General features: G+C 39.9%; 1 protein-coding gene across 5 annotated transcripts in view; it reads left to right on the forward strand.

Moving 5' to 3' along the window:
- Nucleotides 1-18,406, forward strand: part of bcl11a (BCL11 transcription factor A) — a 229,128-nt gene that overhangs the window by 204,056 nt on the left and 6,666 nt on the right. Inside the window, exon 3 of one of the 5 annotated variants that reach the window (XM_062970222.1) lies at nt 6,601-8,480. In XM_062970222.1, coding sequence (XP_062826292.1) covers nt 6,601-8,480 — 1,880 coding nt within the window. Of the gene's footprint in view, nt 1-6,600; nt 12,354-18,406 lie in introns of those variants that run through there. The other 4 variants (XM_008102734.3, XM_062970227.1, XM_003216136.4 and 1 more) reach the window with 4 other exon arrangements.

The following is an 18,406-nucleotide window of genomic DNA, read 5'->3' on the forward strand; positions in this document are numbered from 1 at the left end:
GATGGCACTGAAGATGGTGCCCTTGAGTCAATTGTGAGACATTTTGCCCACCGTGAGCTACTCCAAATTTCAGAGTATTTCATTCAGAGATTTTGGAGACATCCACACACCTTGTTCCAGGATTCAGTGTAAAGCAAGGACACAAAATGGGCAGGCAGATTTTGCAACTCTAATCATTCCACATCATTAGCTGTGCTAGTTAGGACTAAAGGAAATTAGAATAATAGAAACATAGTTGGAAGATACTACATCTAGTCCAACCTCCCACCATGAAGGAAGATGCCATCAAAGCACTCAGGGTAAATGGCCATCCAGCCTCTATTTAAAGACTTCCAGAAAATGAGACTCCACCAAACCCAAGGCTGCATATTACATGGTCAAACGTTTCTAACCATTAGGAAGTTCTTCCTAATGTTTGGATGAAATATCTTTTCCCACAGACCAATAACATTACAGAATGGCATACCCTCTTTTCTGTACAAAAAGTGATGTGCATGTGTCTGAGCAGGGTGGAAATACAGCTTCCATTGCATTGTACCAATTTGGCAAAGTCAGACTACAAGTCTCATCATCCACAGGCAGCAAAGTGGTTAAGCATGATGATGGATGTTGTAGCCTGATATGCTGGGAATGTGCCTTGCTGGGGTACGATGCTTTATGGTGATGCCACTTGATAGGGGTTGGTGATTTCCTAGGCTGCACAGTTTCATTGCATATCTCTTTTGGGTAAAGCAGTTGGGAAAAGGTGACTGTGAAGGGGAGAATTCATATACCATTCTACTACTAATAATTAAATTAGAAATTGTGTTTCTTCAAAGCTGGAAGTAAACCACTCATGCTTGGTTTGACACTTTTGGGGGGGGGGGGGTTACTGTGAGTTTTCCGGGCTGTATGGCTATGTTCCAGAAGCACTCCCTCCTGATGTTTCACCCACATCTATGGCAGGCATCCTCAGAGGTTGTGAGGTCTGTTGGAAACTAGGCCAGGGAGGTTTATATATCTGTGGAATGTCCAGGGTGGGAGAAAGAACTCTTGTCTGATCGAGGCAAGTGTGAATGTTGCAATTGGCCAGCTTGATTACCATTGAATAGCCTTGCAGGTTCAAAGCGTGGTTGCTTCCTGCATGGGAGGTCTTTTGTTGGGAGGTGTTAACTGGCTCTGATTGTTTCATGCCTGGAATTCTCCTGATTTTTGAATGTTGTTTTTTATTTACTGTCCTGGTTTTAGAGTTTTTTTAAATACTGGTAGCCAGATTTTGTCATTTTCACGGCTTCCTCCTTTCTGTTCCTCCTTTGACAACTTCCTTCTTTCTTTCCTTCCCTTCCCTTCCCTTCCCTTCCCTTCCCTTCCCTTCCCTTCCTTCCTTCCTCACTCACTCATTTTTTTCACTTTGGCTGTTGTCCTCTTCTCCTGCCTTCCCGCCCCTCTTATCCCTGATTTGCCAGAAACAGAAGTGGCCAAAATAGAAGCTTGATTTTCATCGCACCAGATAATGAAAATATTACGTATTGTGGAAATCAATGATACCTTTTTAAAACATATTTATTTATTATTCATGCATGCTACGTAGCAAATTGATTCTAGCCTTTACAACAGCTGAAGATGTTGCGAAGAATGTCATTTGCCAAATTATGGGCCGCAACCCTTTTACTGATGACTGTAGGTTAGGAATTTTGGCACTGTGAGCGCAGTAATATAATCTACTGCCTCGGCAAGAAGCTGAATGAAATACAGATTATATAGTGAAACTGTAATGCATCATTTGCTATTAGTGGACTGGTAATAATTACCAGTTTCAGAGCCGTTCTCCCCCTCCTTTCCTCATGTAATCCTTACTCTCCGCCGTAACAGCCTTTCTCATTGACATTATGATTATACTAGCTGCCCTTCTGATCCAGAATATCTAGTTGATGGGAAAGCTAAAATGCAATTACAAAAACTGTACATTGTATCCTCATTATAAGATAACAGTGCTATTTCTACTGACCTAATACATAAACTAGCCAAGCAAGGGAGCCCTGCATTGTTAGCAGACCTGAGGCTGGTGGTATTATGTGCTGTATGTGGCTTTTTAAAAATTATTATTATTGTGATTGTTATTATATTTATTTATGCCCCGCTTTATCTCCCCAAAGGGGACTCAAAGCGGCTTGACATAAAAGCATTAGCACAGAATTTGCAATATACAAATATTAAAGAATTAAAACAGAATTAAACACATTCAAAGCTTCTAGTTTGTAATGAAGTGTGTGTGTGTGTATATATATAACATAATACACCATTTTGCAATCTCCTTCCCAACACACATTCCCCACCCCAATCCTCCCTCCCCATCCTCAGCTCACAAACAAAAATTGAGGAATTTGCAGGTCCAGTTGAGTTTTTCTCTTTGTAGAAGGTTTAGATGCTTGTCTGCGGATATCCCCAAAACACCCCATGCTAAACATTGCAACCTGCTTCATAGAAATTCTTAGCATTGGTAGATGGATGAAATGTTAAATATTATTTTAAAGGGATTTTAAAAGCACCCAAACTGTTAAACATCCCAGAAAAAATATCCTCCTCCTCTTCCTCTTCCTCCTCCTCTTCCCTTTTTAATTCACCCAATTCAGATTGTCAGACTAAATATATAATAATAGAGAAACCCGAAGCTAGAAAGGGGAGAAAAACCCTCAGTGCAATAGACGTACCTGTTAGGCTGCCTGCCTGTCATTTCCCAAAGTCATTTATTCAACACATTGTACAATGAAAAATCCTTTTATAAAGCTTTTCTTCTTCTTCTTTGAAGTGAGGAGGAAAACAAGAACAATGAAGATCGGTTGATAGGGACTTCAGCGTTTTTCTTTCAAAACCCATCCACTTCATATTTCCCTCCCTCCGCTGCACCCGCACGTACATTAGGCATATGTTTGGAAACCTAATTTTGGCATCTACTGCCTAATCTTGTGAAAAGATTTGCCCACAAGTGGGTTATATTGAGTGAGATTATAAACACCGCTGTAAAGTAAATTACAGGTCAGCTAGAAGTACCTCGTGCAGTCAAATACCATTGTAAGCCTTGCTTGTTATTTGAAGACTACTCCAGTATATGTGAAGAAATGCGAATATATGCATAGCATGTGGTGTATTTTTCAAGCATATCTAAGGCACTTTCTGCATTTTGAAATGATTAAATAGTAGACATCATAATCACTTCTCAAGGACCAGTGGTTATTCCCAACATTTTGTGTGTTGGAAGCTTGGACGGTCAGTGCTTATATATTCACCCATTGATGCAATAAGTCTACTCTAGTGGAGGGCTGGTAATCAGCTGTAGATCTTAACATAATAATAATAATAATAATAATAATAATAATAATAATAATAACAACAACAACAACAACAACAACAACAACAACAACAACAACAGGAAAAACTCAGCCGCTATCAGGACCTCAAGACTGAACTTCAAAGACTCTGGCAGAAACCAGTACAGGTGGTCCCCGTGGTGATTGGCACATTGGGTGCCGTGCCAAAAGATCTCAGCCGGCATTTGGAAACAATAGATACAGTAGAGTCTCACTTATCCAACACTCGCTTATCCAACGTTCTGGATTATCCAACGCATTTTTGTAGTCAATGTTTTCAATATATCATGATATTTTGGTGCTAAATTCGTAAATACAGTAATTACTACATAGCATTACTGCGTATTGAACTATGTTTTCTGTCAAATTTGTGTTAAACATTGTGTTTTAGTGCTTAATTTGTAAAATCATAACTTAATTTGATGTGTAATAGGCTTTTCCTTAATCCCTCCTTATTATCCAACATATTCGCTTATCCAACGTTCTGCTGGCCCGTTTATGTTGGATAAGTGAGACTCTACTGTATTGACAAAATTACGATCTGCCAACTACAAAAGGCCACCCTACTGGGATCTGCATCCATCATCCAAAAATACATCACACAGTCCTAGACACTTGGGAAGTGTTCGACTTGTGATTTTGTGATACGAAATCCAGCATATCTGTCTTGTTTGCTGTGTCATACAATAAAATAATAATAATAATAATAATAATCATCATCATCATCCTCGAGAGGACTCAGGGCGGTTTCCAACATGTGTGCAAAAAAACAGTCAATAATCAAAATATCATATAGCAGCATGAACATAACAAACAAATCATAAGACAACAGTAAAAAAAAAAGTTCAATTAAAATAAACACAGTTATAGTTCCAATCAGTATATTCCATCAAGGAGTGAAATACCAGTAATCAGGGCTGCAAGGTAGACATAGTCAATTATAAGGGATAGAGAAAGCCTTGTACATCAGCGCATCATAGGGTTTGGGGGTGAATAGTGTTCAGAGCAGGGTCAGCATGTTAAACACCCAAACAAATTTTGCCCAAAAACCTGCAGGAACCACCAGGTTTTCAGTTCCTTGCAGAAAGAGGGCAATGTAGGGACTTGCCTTATCTCTCTGGGGAGGGCGTTCCAAAGCCCGGGGGCCACTACTGACAAGGTCCACTCCCTCGTCCCCACCAGTCGCACTTGAGATGGTGGTGGGAGCAAGAGGAGGGCCTCCCCAGCAGATCTTAACACCCGCACCGGTTCATAGGGGGAGATGCGATCACAGAGATAGGCAAAGCCCGAGCTGTATAGGGCTTTATAGGTCAATACCTGCACCTTGAATTGGGCCCTGCCTATCTCTGTGATGATCACCTTGAATTGGAAGCAGAAAAACAGAAAAACATGGGAGTTAATGTATAATTCAAAAAATATGTTGTCAAGGGCTTTCATGGCCAGAATCACTGGGTTGCTGTGAGTTTTCTGGACTGTATGGCCATGTTCCAGAGGAGCCAGTTCTAACCTGGAGAGAAAATAATCAGCAACATAATACACAGCATACATAATATACATAATACAACATGAATGTGTTTTGAATTAGGTTGCTGTAATTTTTCCAGGCTGTATGGCCATGTTTCAGAATCATTCTCTCTTGAAACTGTATGGCCCACATCTATAGATGGCATCCTCAGAGGTTGTGAGGTCAGGAGATAATGTTCTGGAATATGGCCATACAGCCCGGAAAACTCACACCAACTTAATTCAAAAACACATTCATGTTGTATTATGTATATTATGTATGCTGTGTATTATGTTACTGATTATTTTCTCTCCAGGTTCGAAATGGCTCCTCTGATAGGCATTAGGTCCACCATGGTCTCATCGAAAATTGTGTAATTGTCATCTAAGCAAATTCTTTCAATAGATATGGGAAGGATCACAGTTGGGCCTTTATGTTCTCTTTTCCTGATTCCTCTGTAGTATATATGGTTTATAAAACACATCTTACAAAATTATTATTTTTCTATATTAAGGGCCACATTCCCCAGGAATAATCATTTGAGGAGGTATGCATGAGCACCGAGTGAGGTCCAATGTGCCACAAATGCAGTTAGAGTTAAAACGGGCAGTCCCCGTTATTATCCAATGTATAAGAAAGATGTTTATAAAATTATGATTGACAAGGAATAATTGGAGAAAGAAATGTAATCCTTCTTGTAAGATTGGAAATCAGGGGGTGGGAGATGTGTGTCAGGTCCCCAGATCTCAGGGCCTTGCTTCTCTTCTCCAGTCACCAAGGTAGGTTGAGTGAGGAATCTTAATGTGAGAGAGTTTCCTTTAAAAAGTTGTGTATCTGTATTTCCCTTATTTGCTAAACTTGTTTTTTTGCTTTTTGTTATTAATATGAATTACATATATTGCACAGCTGTGGTTAAAGCTTAAGGTGTTACGTTTACTGACATCACTGGGGCTACTCCATGTAATACAACCATTGTAGCTAAACCTACTTTCTGTTCCTGCTTCACAAGGTCCTCTTAGATCTCGGGTTTTGACTCTGAAGTTTCAAGATTTGCAATAGCCCTGAAAACTGGCAACCCTAGATGAATGTGTTTCCTCCAGTGCAGTAGATTCTCAGAGCTTCAGGACTGGGGAAAATAAATCTGTTCTTCACAAAATGCATACTTAATGTGTACAATTCATTGCCACAAGATGTTGGTTTAGCTGTGGGCCTAGAAGAAATCCAGGGCCAACGCATTAGAACAGTGATTCCCAAACTCTGTTCCTCCAGGTGTTTGGACTTCAACTCCCAGCAGCCTCAGTTTGTTGTCCAATGGTCAGTGATTCTGGAGCTGAAATCCAAAACACCTAGAGGACTAGAGTTTGTGGATCACTGTATTAGAAGATGGGATTAAGTCATGGAAGAGAGGGCTATCTTCCTTATGGCTATGTAAATGATCCACAGAGCTTGGAAACATTAACTTTTGCAGTACAGCTGCCATATTTTATTGCTATTCTGGCTAAAATAGGCCAAGTTGAGCCAACATGGCTTTGAATGCCAGGTTCCAGGAACAACAGCAAAGAGGCTCTAAAATTCATATCTAATTTAGAGGCTACCAGAAGGCATCTGTCTCCCTACTGTAGGAAGCAGGGTGTGGTCCTAGATAAATCTACTGTCTCATCCAATAAAGCTCATATTGATTTCTGATAACTTGTAAGGAAGCTAATTTGACAGTTGAAACAATGATGCTACCATTGTGTTGTCTTACAGGTAAAGATGAACCCAGCAGCTACACGTGTACGACATGTAAACAGCCATTCAACAGCGCCTGGTTTCTTTTGCAACACGCACAGAACACTCATGGATTAAGAATCTACTTAGAAAGTGAACATGGAAGTCCCCTGACGCCACGGGTTGGTATCCCATCAGGACTAGGTGCAGAATGCCCTTCTCAGCCGCCACTCCATGGGATTCACATTGCAGACAATAACCCTTTTAATCTGCTCAGAATACCTGGGTCAGTTGCGAGAGAAGCATCAGGTCTTGGAGAAGGACGCTTCCCTCCCACGCCGCCTTTGTTTAGTCCCCCTCCAAGGCATCACTTGGACCCCCATCGCATAGAACGTCTGGGTGCCGAAGAAATGGCCCTTGCAACCCATCACCCCAGTGCCTTCGACAGGGTGCTGCGACTCAACCCCATGGCCATAGAGCCCCCAGCTATGGATTTTTCCAGGCGGCTTCGGGAGTTAGCTGGAAATACCTCTAGTCCGCCATTGTCACCGAACCGTCCCAGTCCTATGCAAAGGTTACTACAACCATTCCAGCCAGGCAGCAAGCCGCCATTTCTGGCAACTCCACCTCTTCCTCCTCTTCAGTCTGCTCCTCCCCCTTCCCAGCCTCCCATCAAATCCAAGTCTTGTGAATTTTGTGGGAAAACCTTCAAGTTTCAGAGCAACTTAGTTGTCCACCGTCGGAGCCACACTGGAGAAAAACCGTACAAGTGCAACCTTTGTGACCATGCATGTACTCAAGCAAGCAAGCTAAAGCGTCACATGAAAACCCATATGCACAAGTCATCTCCAATGACAGTCAAGTCAGACGATGGTCTCTCCACAGCCAGTTCCCCCGAGCCAGGAACCAGTGACCTCGTCGGCAGTGCTAGCAGTGCCCTCAAATCTGTCGTGGCCAAGTTCAAAAGTGAGAATGATTCTAACATGATTCCAGAAAATGGGGATGAAGAGGAGGAAGAAGAGGAGGAGGAGGAAGAGGAGGAGGAGGAGGAAGAAGAGGAAGATTTGACTGAAAATGAAAGGCAGGACTATGGGTTTGCCATTAACCTCGAAGCAGCTCGTCACCATGAAAACAACTCCCGGTCCATTGAGGAGAATCGTTCTATACCAGATGTCATGCAGGGAATGGTCCTGAGTTCCATGCAGCACTTCAGCGAGGCCTTCCATCAAGTTCTTGGTGAGAAGCATAAAAGAGGGCATTTGTCCGAATCTGAGGTACACAGAGACACTTGTGATGAAGACTCGGTAGCTGGTGAATCTGACCGAATTGATGACGGCGCCATGAATGGCCGGGGCTGTTCCCCTGGTGAGTCTGCCTCTGGAGGTTTGTCCAAAAAGCTGCTCTTGGGTAGTCCCAGCTCCCTAAGCCCTTTCTCCAAACGCATCAAACTTGAGAAGGAGTTTGACCTCCCAGCAACAGCTATGCCTAACACTGAAAATGTTTACTCCCAGTGGCTCGCTGGGTATGCTGCCTCTCGGCAGTTGAAAGATCCATTCCTCAGCTTTGGAGACTCCCGACAATCGCCTTTTGCTTCCTCCTCAGAACACTCCTCCGAAAACGGAAGTTTACGCTTCTCAACGCCTCCTGGGGAGATGGATGGAGGGATATCAGGCCGAAGCGGTACAGGAAGTGGAGGGAGCACCCCGCATATTAGTGGTCCAGGCCCTGGAAGGCCTAGTTCAAAAGAGGGCAGACGCAGCGACACTTGTGAGTACTGTGGCAAAGTCTTCAAGAACTGTAGTAACCTCACTGTCCACAGGAGGAGCCACACTGGGGAAAGGCCTTATAAATGTGAGCTGTGTAACTACGCCTGCGCCCAGAGTAGCAAACTCACCAGGCACATGAAAACGCATGGTCAGGTGGGGAAGGACGTTTACAAATGTGAAATTTGTAAGATGCCTTTTAGCGTGTACAGTACCCTGGAAAAACACATGAAAAAATGGCACAGTGATCGAGTCTTGAATAATGACATAAAAACTGAATAGTGGTATATTAACATGCCCCCTTCTCCCAGTTTCCCCCCAATCTACCCTCTCCTCGGCCCCCCCCCCCCAATATAGAGATTTTCTAGTCCCTTGTGAGTAAAATAATGGAAGCTAAGGATGATGTTAAGAAAGTGCTTGTCACCAGCACATCTGTTTTCATTTTCCTTTTTTATTTTTATTTCCCCCTTTCTTTTCTGATTTCACCATTTGAATGCATGATCTGTAATGGGGCAATACTACGCAAACTTTGAGCCTTTCTCTTGTGCAATAATTTACATGTTGTGTATGTTTATTAATTTTTTTAAAAAATTAGGCAGCATGTGTGCTATGGTTATGGCTGTTATTATTTTTTTAAAATTGTCCCCTAATTCGTAGCTGAACTAACACACAAAACATACACACGCTCACACAAGCATGCACGCACGCACAAATAAGAAAGTGTACCATGGCTGTTCAGAAGAATTTTCCAGGGGAAAAAGAGAGAGAAAAGAAAAACCAAACAACAAAAACATCATTTTTTAAAACAGAATCAACCATGCTGCATACATTCGCTAAACACATATCATGCACATATTTGGTTTTGAATCATATAGAGGAAGATGTACTTTGAATTAACTCTTTATGGACAGATGGATCACACTGAAAAAGTAAGGGGAAAATCCGCTCTATTAGCTTGATCTCTGTCTTTAAAAGGATTTAACGTATCAATTCTTTTTGTGGCTTCAGGGGAAGGAAAGAAAAAAATAGGCCTTTAATTGAAAAATGAGGACATAAACAAGATTTGAAATGTGTACTATCATTTGGTTTAAATTGCAATTCTGAGTGCCTTGAATCTATTTAAGCCATGTTGGTGGCAACTCTACTCGTTCTAAACTTGTAGCTCAACTTTTCGCACTTGGCAATGGAAAGGAGTCCTTTAGGACCTAACCAATAATTCTCTATTGTATTTCTCACAATAGTGGCTACCTAAAAACAAAATGAATTTAACAAAGAAAACCCAAGAAGTCCTAGTTAATCATCATTCAAACTTCCCACACTCCCTTTTCCTTCTGTCTCTAAAAATACAAAATAGTTGTATCGCTTACATTGATTTTGTTCCAGTTGAGAATGGAAAACAATCCTCTACCATTCCAGAGAGTATTTCTCTCATGCCCTTTCCCCCAATGCCACCTTGTCCTATTCCATCGCGCCCCCCCCCCCAGTTTCAAAATTATTATTTTGATGATTTAACAACTGTGAAATTTGCAGAAGTCCTTGAAGATAATTAAATAAACTAGGTGAAATTTAAATAAGATGAAGATTTTTCAAATATCTTGGTGATTCTGGCACAAAAATTAAAAATTGAAGGCTAAAAAAAGAAATGAAAAAGAATTAAAATAACGAACTCAAGGTTCAGTTGGTTGTTAACTTGAAAATCATATTAGAAACGTACAACCTATTGATCTCTCTGTATAGGGAAGAGCATATTAAAACAGCCCAGCAATAATGATTTACTGAGATGTAACACAGTAGTGCAAAAAATAATAGTAATAATAATAATAATAATATATAATGATTTATTAGCACAACGTGGTACTGTTTGCCATTTAAAACTAAGAACAGGTTATAAGCTAATATTGGTATGATGATTAACTATGAGCTATTCAGATTTGCCTTGAAGTGTGTGACATTCTGGAAGAAAAAAAAGAAAAGAAGAGAAAGCTAATTTTTTAAAAAGAGTAGCAGTGTATGTCTGTGCTCCCTAAAACGTTGTTCTCCATTTTGTTTTGTTTGAGCATATGCCACATGCTAGTTGTGTTGACATGGAAAAAGGATTCATTGTTTTTTATGAGTAAGCTAGCACCTGCCCCGCTGGATGTTCACATAGCACTTGACTCGGCCTGTCGTGTCTGTATCTTTTCCTTTAATCAGAGGTACACAGGTTGAGTATAAAAAAAAGAAACCTTTTAAGACTGCTCAGATAGGACAATTTAAATGCACTGTACAATTTTCCCAGTTTACAGGTTCTATACTTTTAAGGGAAAAATTGCAAGATTAATGAAAAAAAAATTTTTTGTTTAAAAAAATTCAACGCGATCTCGCGGTGATGAGCATCTTAAGAAACTCTTGCCAGCTTGCCGTTTGTACTTGACTTAAATGACTGGGACGCAACATTACGGCGCTGTGAATGGGAACAGGTTCTGCAATTATATTAAAAATATAACGAATTATTGCTCTCGCTCCTACAGTGCAAGGATGTGGTTTTTTTTGTACAAAACTTTTTTTGAAATATAAATGTTATGATTTTTTTCCTTTTTTATAAAAAAAAAGACACTTCATTATGTTTAGGGGGGGAAATATGTATTTTAGGTTTCATTGTCTTGGTGGTGTACAAGACCTGTTCTTCGTTGAAAACCAGTAGTTGCAAATCTTATGCCTTGGATAGACACACAACGTTTCAGGTTGTAAAATAAATAAATGCATTTGGGGAAAAGGTTTTAAGAATATATAGTACTTAAATATAGGAAATGCACACGCCTGTTGGTTCCTATGCGAAGAAGAAGAAGAAAAAGCAAACAAAAAAGAAGAAAAAACGCATTTATGGTCTCTTTTTTCTGTAATTTCTAGAATGGTATTTGAATTTAATGTTCACCTAGAGTAGGCACTATAGTATTTATAATGAAGCTTGTATTTTTAACTGTTGCTTGTTTCTCTTTGAAAAAGAAAAAAAAGGTCTCAGTATACCTTTTTTGGTAGTGGAAAAACACACAGAGACACACACAGACACACAAACAGGCTGCCACGGTATATTTTTTTAATTTGGCAGGATAATATAGTGCAAAATATTTGTATGTTTCAAAAAAAATTTTTGGACAAGAGTGTGACATTGTACGAATAAGAGGCCATATAATGGCTGCTTTTTTGGGGGGGGTTGGGAAAAAATTAAAATCTGTTTGAATGTCGCACTGAACGAGCATTGCAGATAGTTGTACATATCAAAAGTTCTTTTGGGGTTTCTTTGTTTTTCTGCTGCCATATTGTATGCAGTAATAATGCAAGGTGATGATGTTGGTTTGTTCTGTAGTGTGATCTTTGGTCTCTTTTCTTCTTCTCTTTACCCCTTTACATTCCAGCATCTTAAAAAAAAAACTTCATATGCAGTAAAAGGAGAGAAAAAAAACAAACAAAAAAATAGAATGAAAGGGAAAAAAATTAAAAAGTTTTGCAGGTTTTTTTCCATTGCCAAAAAGAAAAAAAACCTAAAATGGTGCTTTATATATTTAGATTGGGAAAGGATTTCATATGCAAAGCATATTAAAAAAAGAGAGCCCCGCTGGAGTTGATAACCTTTTTTGTATATGGCAATGCAAAATATTTTGTTATTCTCAGCCTTTTCTATTCCTGTAATGAAAGCTGTTTGTCGTAACTTGAAATTTTATCTTTTACTATGGAAGTCACTATTTATTATTGCTTATACGCTCTGTTCAGAACAGAGGCGTCAGATTTGATCTTTGTTTGGTTTTTTATTTTTTTATTTTTTTATTATTATTTAGATGACCAAAGGTCATTTGCAACCTGGCTCTTTATTGTATTTTTTTTCCTAGTCTTTGTTAAGTTCTATTGGGAAAACCACTGTCTTGTGTTATTTTCAGAGGGGGGCATGTCTTTTTTTTTAATTGGGCAGTTGTCTGCATTACCCTGTTCATTCACCCATTTTGTCCCCTTAATTGAAAAAAATAAAAATAAAAAAATATTGCTTAAAGTACATACCATAAGCTTGGCGTGTCCTCATTTGACACACTCTGTAATTTCCCTCGGGGAGAAAAGCAGCTTTTAAGAGAAGGCCAATGGGTTCCTTTCATGGGGGCATTTCGGTGTACCTATTTAGTAGCCTAAAGACCCAGAAAGCTCCCTATTTATATCACAATAAAAAAACACTTTGTCCCTGGGGGGAGAAAGTGTCTTTGGTCTTCTGTCGAGAGCAAAGATTGCTTCTTTTTTTTTCAACTGAGGGAACCTTTATTTTCCATCTGGATGTTTCTCCCACCTTTCCTTCCCCCTCCTGTCCAGAATGCATTTAGTGGAAAGACTAAATGGTGAACCGGTTGGCTACGACATCTTAAGTCATTCATATCTGTCTGTAAACGGGACTCTCACCTCACAACCATCCCTTCCTGTTTTGCTTACAATCACAAAACAAACTCAGATATGAAACTGTATGCAGCTCCTTCCCTTTGTGTGTGTGCATGTGTTACCCCCCAAGTAACCCCACTTACTCAGTTTTCTTGCCCCCCCCCCAATAAATAAAATAAAATGCCTAATGTGATAGGTGAATTGGAAATACCTAATCTCCACTATGGCATGTGGACTTGGAGCAAAATCAGAACCTACTGTACAGATTCAGGCACATACCATTATCATATTTATTTTTATATTTCTTTATTTACTACTAGTAGTACTGTGCAAGAAGTCACATCCCAACAGAAGGCCTGGTTTGAAGGATCCTCTTTTTTGTGTTTTGTCGAGTTGGAGAGAAAACCGAGACAGGAACTGTTCTTCTTTTTTATATTCTGTATAATAATAGATAGGTTTTATCAAAACATTGTGTTTACATTGTCTTTAAATATTTGGAATCTGGTTCTGATTACAGACACGCACACACACATATATTCCTCCCATAAGAGGTCTGTACACGTTGTCACGTTTTACAAATGCTGCATTGTTGCAGCATCTATTTTGTTTTACTAAAACACATGCCTCTGTGGTACTGTCCCTTCCTCTTCCTAGTGCAACAGAACTGCGTATTTTTCACTTAGGTTTTTCATTTGTAAGGAATTGCCCTAGTCTCACCAGTTCAGAAGGATTTTTGTTACCTTATTTTGACCAAAGTGATTTTAAAGAAATTATTGTGACTCTTCACTCATATCACTATGTTGCCCCATCCATAATATGCCCATTAGAAATCCCCTGAACACCCACATTTGGAGTAAAACATATGCATAAGAAATCATTGCTCACCATAAGCAGGAAAGGAGCTTGTTACTCTTGGGAGAGCTTCAGGTGTATTCAGTTGTTAATATGGAGATACTCTTACTGTGGAAAAGTACAAAGGAGCCCTTTCATATCCAGAGTTCACCTTGTCCACCAATAATAAGATCATTTAGTATTTCTATTTCCTTTAGTGTTTCACAGACTTATGAGTATTGCAAATATGTGTAAGGAGATGCATTACACAAGTATACAGAGCTACCCAACAACAGTCTGGATATTAACTCTCACTTCGGAGTTCTCTTTTTTGAAATAACATCTTAGGTGATATTCTTGAGGGGCAGATGTGCCATTATTGAATGTTTCTCTACATATTTACACAACTCTTGTAGTATCCCAGATTTTAGCAGGAAAATTCCCAACACCTTTATCGGATTGCAACCAAATGCCAAGAGGGAAGGAAATATAAACCATTAATGTGGATTCAAAATGCCAGCCAGTAAGCCGGTTTTAGTATCCTTTTATTGTAGACTAAAGTGCTAAGATTGTTTTATTTTCCAAAAGTTCACATACAGGTTTGTGTTTGCATTAGATTTGCAAAAAGACCAGAGCCCCATGTGTATTCCAGAACCATGGGCAAAATTTAGAAGACCATCTTATCTCAGTCACATAGGAAGTAGAAACAGTCACCCTTGCTGGTGTGAGTACCAAGAAACAATTTTCACACCATCTTGAACAATACGATAGTTGTTCATGCCTCTGTGCTATTTCCTCTGTATTCTGATCTTCACCTAGAGCCTCTTCTACCATTGTAATCGTGTTGTCTGTAAAACAATATTCGAGAGAGATCACTTTCTTTCCAACTGCATCTCTAGAACCATTGTGGGATTGCAGTATCCATTTGATCTAGAACCATTGCACATAATATTTTGGATTGCCTACCCACCACCAAAGACATCGTTGCCCCTTTGCATTGTTTGGTGCATACTGTTTCCCCAATATAAAACACTATGGCATAGCCTTGTAGCACTACAACAGCGTTATCACGTTACAACGTTACAACTTTAATCTGATCCCAACAAAGTAATGAAGGCTGCTCGAGACATGCAGCCCACAATGCCATCTGGGCTTCTCCTCCCCACACTATCAGTTGACAGATTCTTGGAGTTGTAGTCCAGAAAAATAACTTCTCCAAGCTCTAGCTTTGGCTCAGAGAGTGAGTGTGATGGATGCATACCTATGTAGGTGCTTATATTGTATATAACTCTGATCATGGGACCTTATACTGGATGACGAATCTTGGATTGAGATCTGTCCTAGTCTTACTGCTTGAGCCCCCTTTTCTGGATTAAGCCATAGATTTTGTACACTACAGGAGATGCTGCAGCTTGTGCCATTTCCATATGAAGGCATAACAGGACCGTTTAGGAGCAAGGACAATTGACAACGCTTTCTGTAGAAGTCTTTCCTTGTATACGAACTTAAAGAAATTATCCCAGGAAATATCCCCAACAGCAAAATTGTCTTTTGGGACATTCTGGTATTTCTGAAGCCTACATACCCCAAAGGCACCATATCCTGGAAGCTAAACAGCATTGCATTGGCTCTGGTTATTTCTTGAATAGAAGACTGCCAATGAATACCAGGGAAGGAAAACATTCAAGATTTGAAAGATATACATGAGACACCTGTTTCCTGGGGGTGCCGCTATACAGGGACAAAATGAGAGCGTTGCCCCAAATAAAAATTATAATCCCCTCCCTCCATTGAACATTTCCGTTTCCAAATGTCTTGTGTTGCAGAGAGTGAGACATTTAAAATTCTGATGTTGCTGTGTTCGCATTCCCTTTCCTGCCTCCTTTCTTTGGATGCTTAAACCTATTTCTAAATCTTCAACTGAAGTTTTAAATTACTACAGTGCTAGATTTTGGGAAAAGGTGGGCCAGAATTTCTATTGAGAGGACGATGTCCTCATTTTGACTCCTCTGCCATAGCTACAAGACTACCCTTTCTTTCCTAATTTTCCACTGCATATCAACATCCAATGTCACCATAACGGTGGTATTGTTTAACTTGCTTTTTGGATTCTCTTTGGACCTCTTCCTCTAAGTTGTTCCAGTTTATGCTCTTTTTCTCTCCAACCCCATTATTTATGTTTGCACTAATTCCATGATGTGGTAGTCTAGGGTCCAAAGATTTAAACTATTTCTACCCATTATTGTCCATAGGATGATGAACCAAAACTCATCATTGCAATGGACTTTTTAGAAAGTCTTGTAAAGGAGCTCTTATTTTCATCTTTAAAATGTAATCTTACAAAAAACTGTGAAGATGGACAAGAGTGAATGCACATGTCATCAGGAACAAGTTCCACCAACTCCTTACTGATCCGTTCTAGCAGTTGACTTGCAATTCTGGCTCTCGTCCTCTCTAAAGCTTGAACTGGCTGAACTAGGCGTTACAAACATCTCTGAACAATATACATTTTCAAGTGTGGCAACCAAACTTTGCTAGTTGACTGCATAAGAGCCCTTATGGGTCATGCTGCTTTGAAATATCCAAGTCTGTTGTCTTGCCTTTTGTGCAGTTAGCAAGAGCTGCATGTGGGGAAAATGTAGCTTCTCATTCCCATTGTCTTTATCTCCCTGCCTTGCACAAACCAGAAACTGAAATGGTGGGAGCCAGTTCCCCTGTCCATAGCCCTGTGCGAGCTTGATAATGTCATGACATTGCTCTCTCTTGTGATGGCATCAAGTTAGCATGGTTAAAGTCATTTTTCCATCTGGCACATTGGGTAAACAGATTGTTCTGAGGTGTTGTCACTTGTTGTCTGGTTGACTTTGACATAGTGGCGACCTTATTGATGAGAGACCCCCAAGACCCTTGGTCATCAACTGTTCTGCTCAAGCCTTGCAAATGCAGGCCAGTGACTTCCTTGCTTGAACCAATCCATCTATAGCAGTCTCCAGCTCTCATTTGCAAGCAGCACTGATGTAAAGGTAGAATAAGAGCACTGACAAAGGAACAGTCCAAATTTTCATGCTGCCTAACACTTCTGTGGAAGCTATACCATGGAGCTTCCAATCTTCATGGCCAGTGCATTTTTTGTTTTCCGCCAACTCTTCTTGGATTCCTCCAGATTTTAGAGATGTTTTCTGGATGCTTTCCACAGATGCCCTTCTAATTGTTCGACCTGCCATTTATCAGGCACAATGAATCCTTATAGTCACTTCTTTATATCCTCATTATGCTTTTGTGACTCTTTCCTTTGACTTGTCTAGATCACCAGCACTTTATTACTTCATCCTTTGATAAAAGAAGGAAAAAATAAACTTTGTCTTTCCTACATCCTAAGACAACCATGCTTCCAAGAGGTAACCCACTCCAGATACTTCCTCTTGCTTTCCTCACAGTGTGGTAATTCCTTGGATGGTCCTGTCTGCATTTCAGACTTCAGCTTAACATTCTTATAAGGACAATACACAATTGCTGTTCTATTGCAATCCTGATAATATTTCTTCACAAGGTGTCTTGCCACTGATTCAAATCCCAAACAAACAAATCTCTTTCCATCTGGTTTTCCCTTACCCTAGTAACCTCCCCAGTGGGTAAGATTACAACTCCTATCGCCCAAAGGTTAATGTGAATCTGTTACAGGTTTTATTTCAGATTTTAAAGGAGCTGAAGCAACTTTGGAAAATAAAGTTCAGCACTTTGGATAGTTCCATTAAAATCTGGAACAACACTCAAAGTGGATTTACCTGACATGAAAACTTTCAACTTGAGTTCACAATCACTAAAGTGTAGGGAAAGTTATGTTAACTATCTATTGGCATCCTTTGCTTTCCTCTCGTAATTTTTTGTCCATTGTGTAATCCAAGCACCATCTTGCTTTCTTGCATACATCACCCTTCCCTCTGTTTGTTGCTGAATCCCTCTTGTTTACCTAATTTGCTGTGTCTGTATCCCTTGCCATCACATCTCTGCCATTGATACAGAGTTTGCTTCACTGCGTGATTAAACCTAGTTAATATTCCATCCTCATCTGAAAGCAGCATGGATATAGAAGACCCAGAGGCCTAAATAAATTTGCCAACCCTTGATTTAGAGTCAACACCTATACAAATCCCATGCAACCAGTGAATCTATCTTAGAATGGCAGCTAGTCTTTGGTCACAGTCTTCAACTGTGCAATGTTTTTGACATGCTGATGTCTTCATGGCTGCCCATGAGGATCATGTCTAGCTACAACTGTGTTCTCTGCACTGATCTATTATAGCCCGCTATATCGCCAGTGCAACTGCTACCACCATCATTCCTTCAAAATCTCCCTTTGGAGTGCATCGGGAACATTTTAAAAATGCATCTGGCTTCAAAGTTAATAGGATCCCAAGGAACCAGACTTTGGGTCCTGGAGAGCGAAAGGGTTTTGAAAGCTGGTGCCGAACTCTCTGGGAAATGATAGAGGGCTGGAAGGGAGAAACAGAGAGAGTCCAGACTTTGAGTGATAATTGCTTTGGATGTTCTTCATTGTAAATGTGGTTGACTATGTTCCACATCTTTGCACAGTGAAGGCACTGAAGACTACGGACACACATCGGTGACTGAGAATTGCAAATAAAATTTTATTTGAATGTGAATCCTTTTTTTTTTTTGCAAGGTAAAGCCATTTCATGCACTTTCCAACACTCTTTTGGAGATGGTGCATGAATAGGTGTCTGTTTTCAGCTTACCAAAGAGAACAAGGCAAGACCAGCCCTCTGTTCATTAGATTTCTTCTTTTTCCCTTTCCATAAAGGCACATCTAAACAATTTGCCCATTTTAGGGAGGA

The sequence above is a fragment of the Anolis carolinensis genome, chromosome 1 (assembly GCF_035594765.1).
Source record: "Anolis carolinensis isolate JA03-04 chromosome 1, rAnoCar3.1.pri, whole genome shotgun sequence".
Taxonomy (NCBI): Eukaryota; Metazoa; Chordata; class Lepidosauria; order Squamata; family Dactyloidae; genus Anolis; species Anolis carolinensis.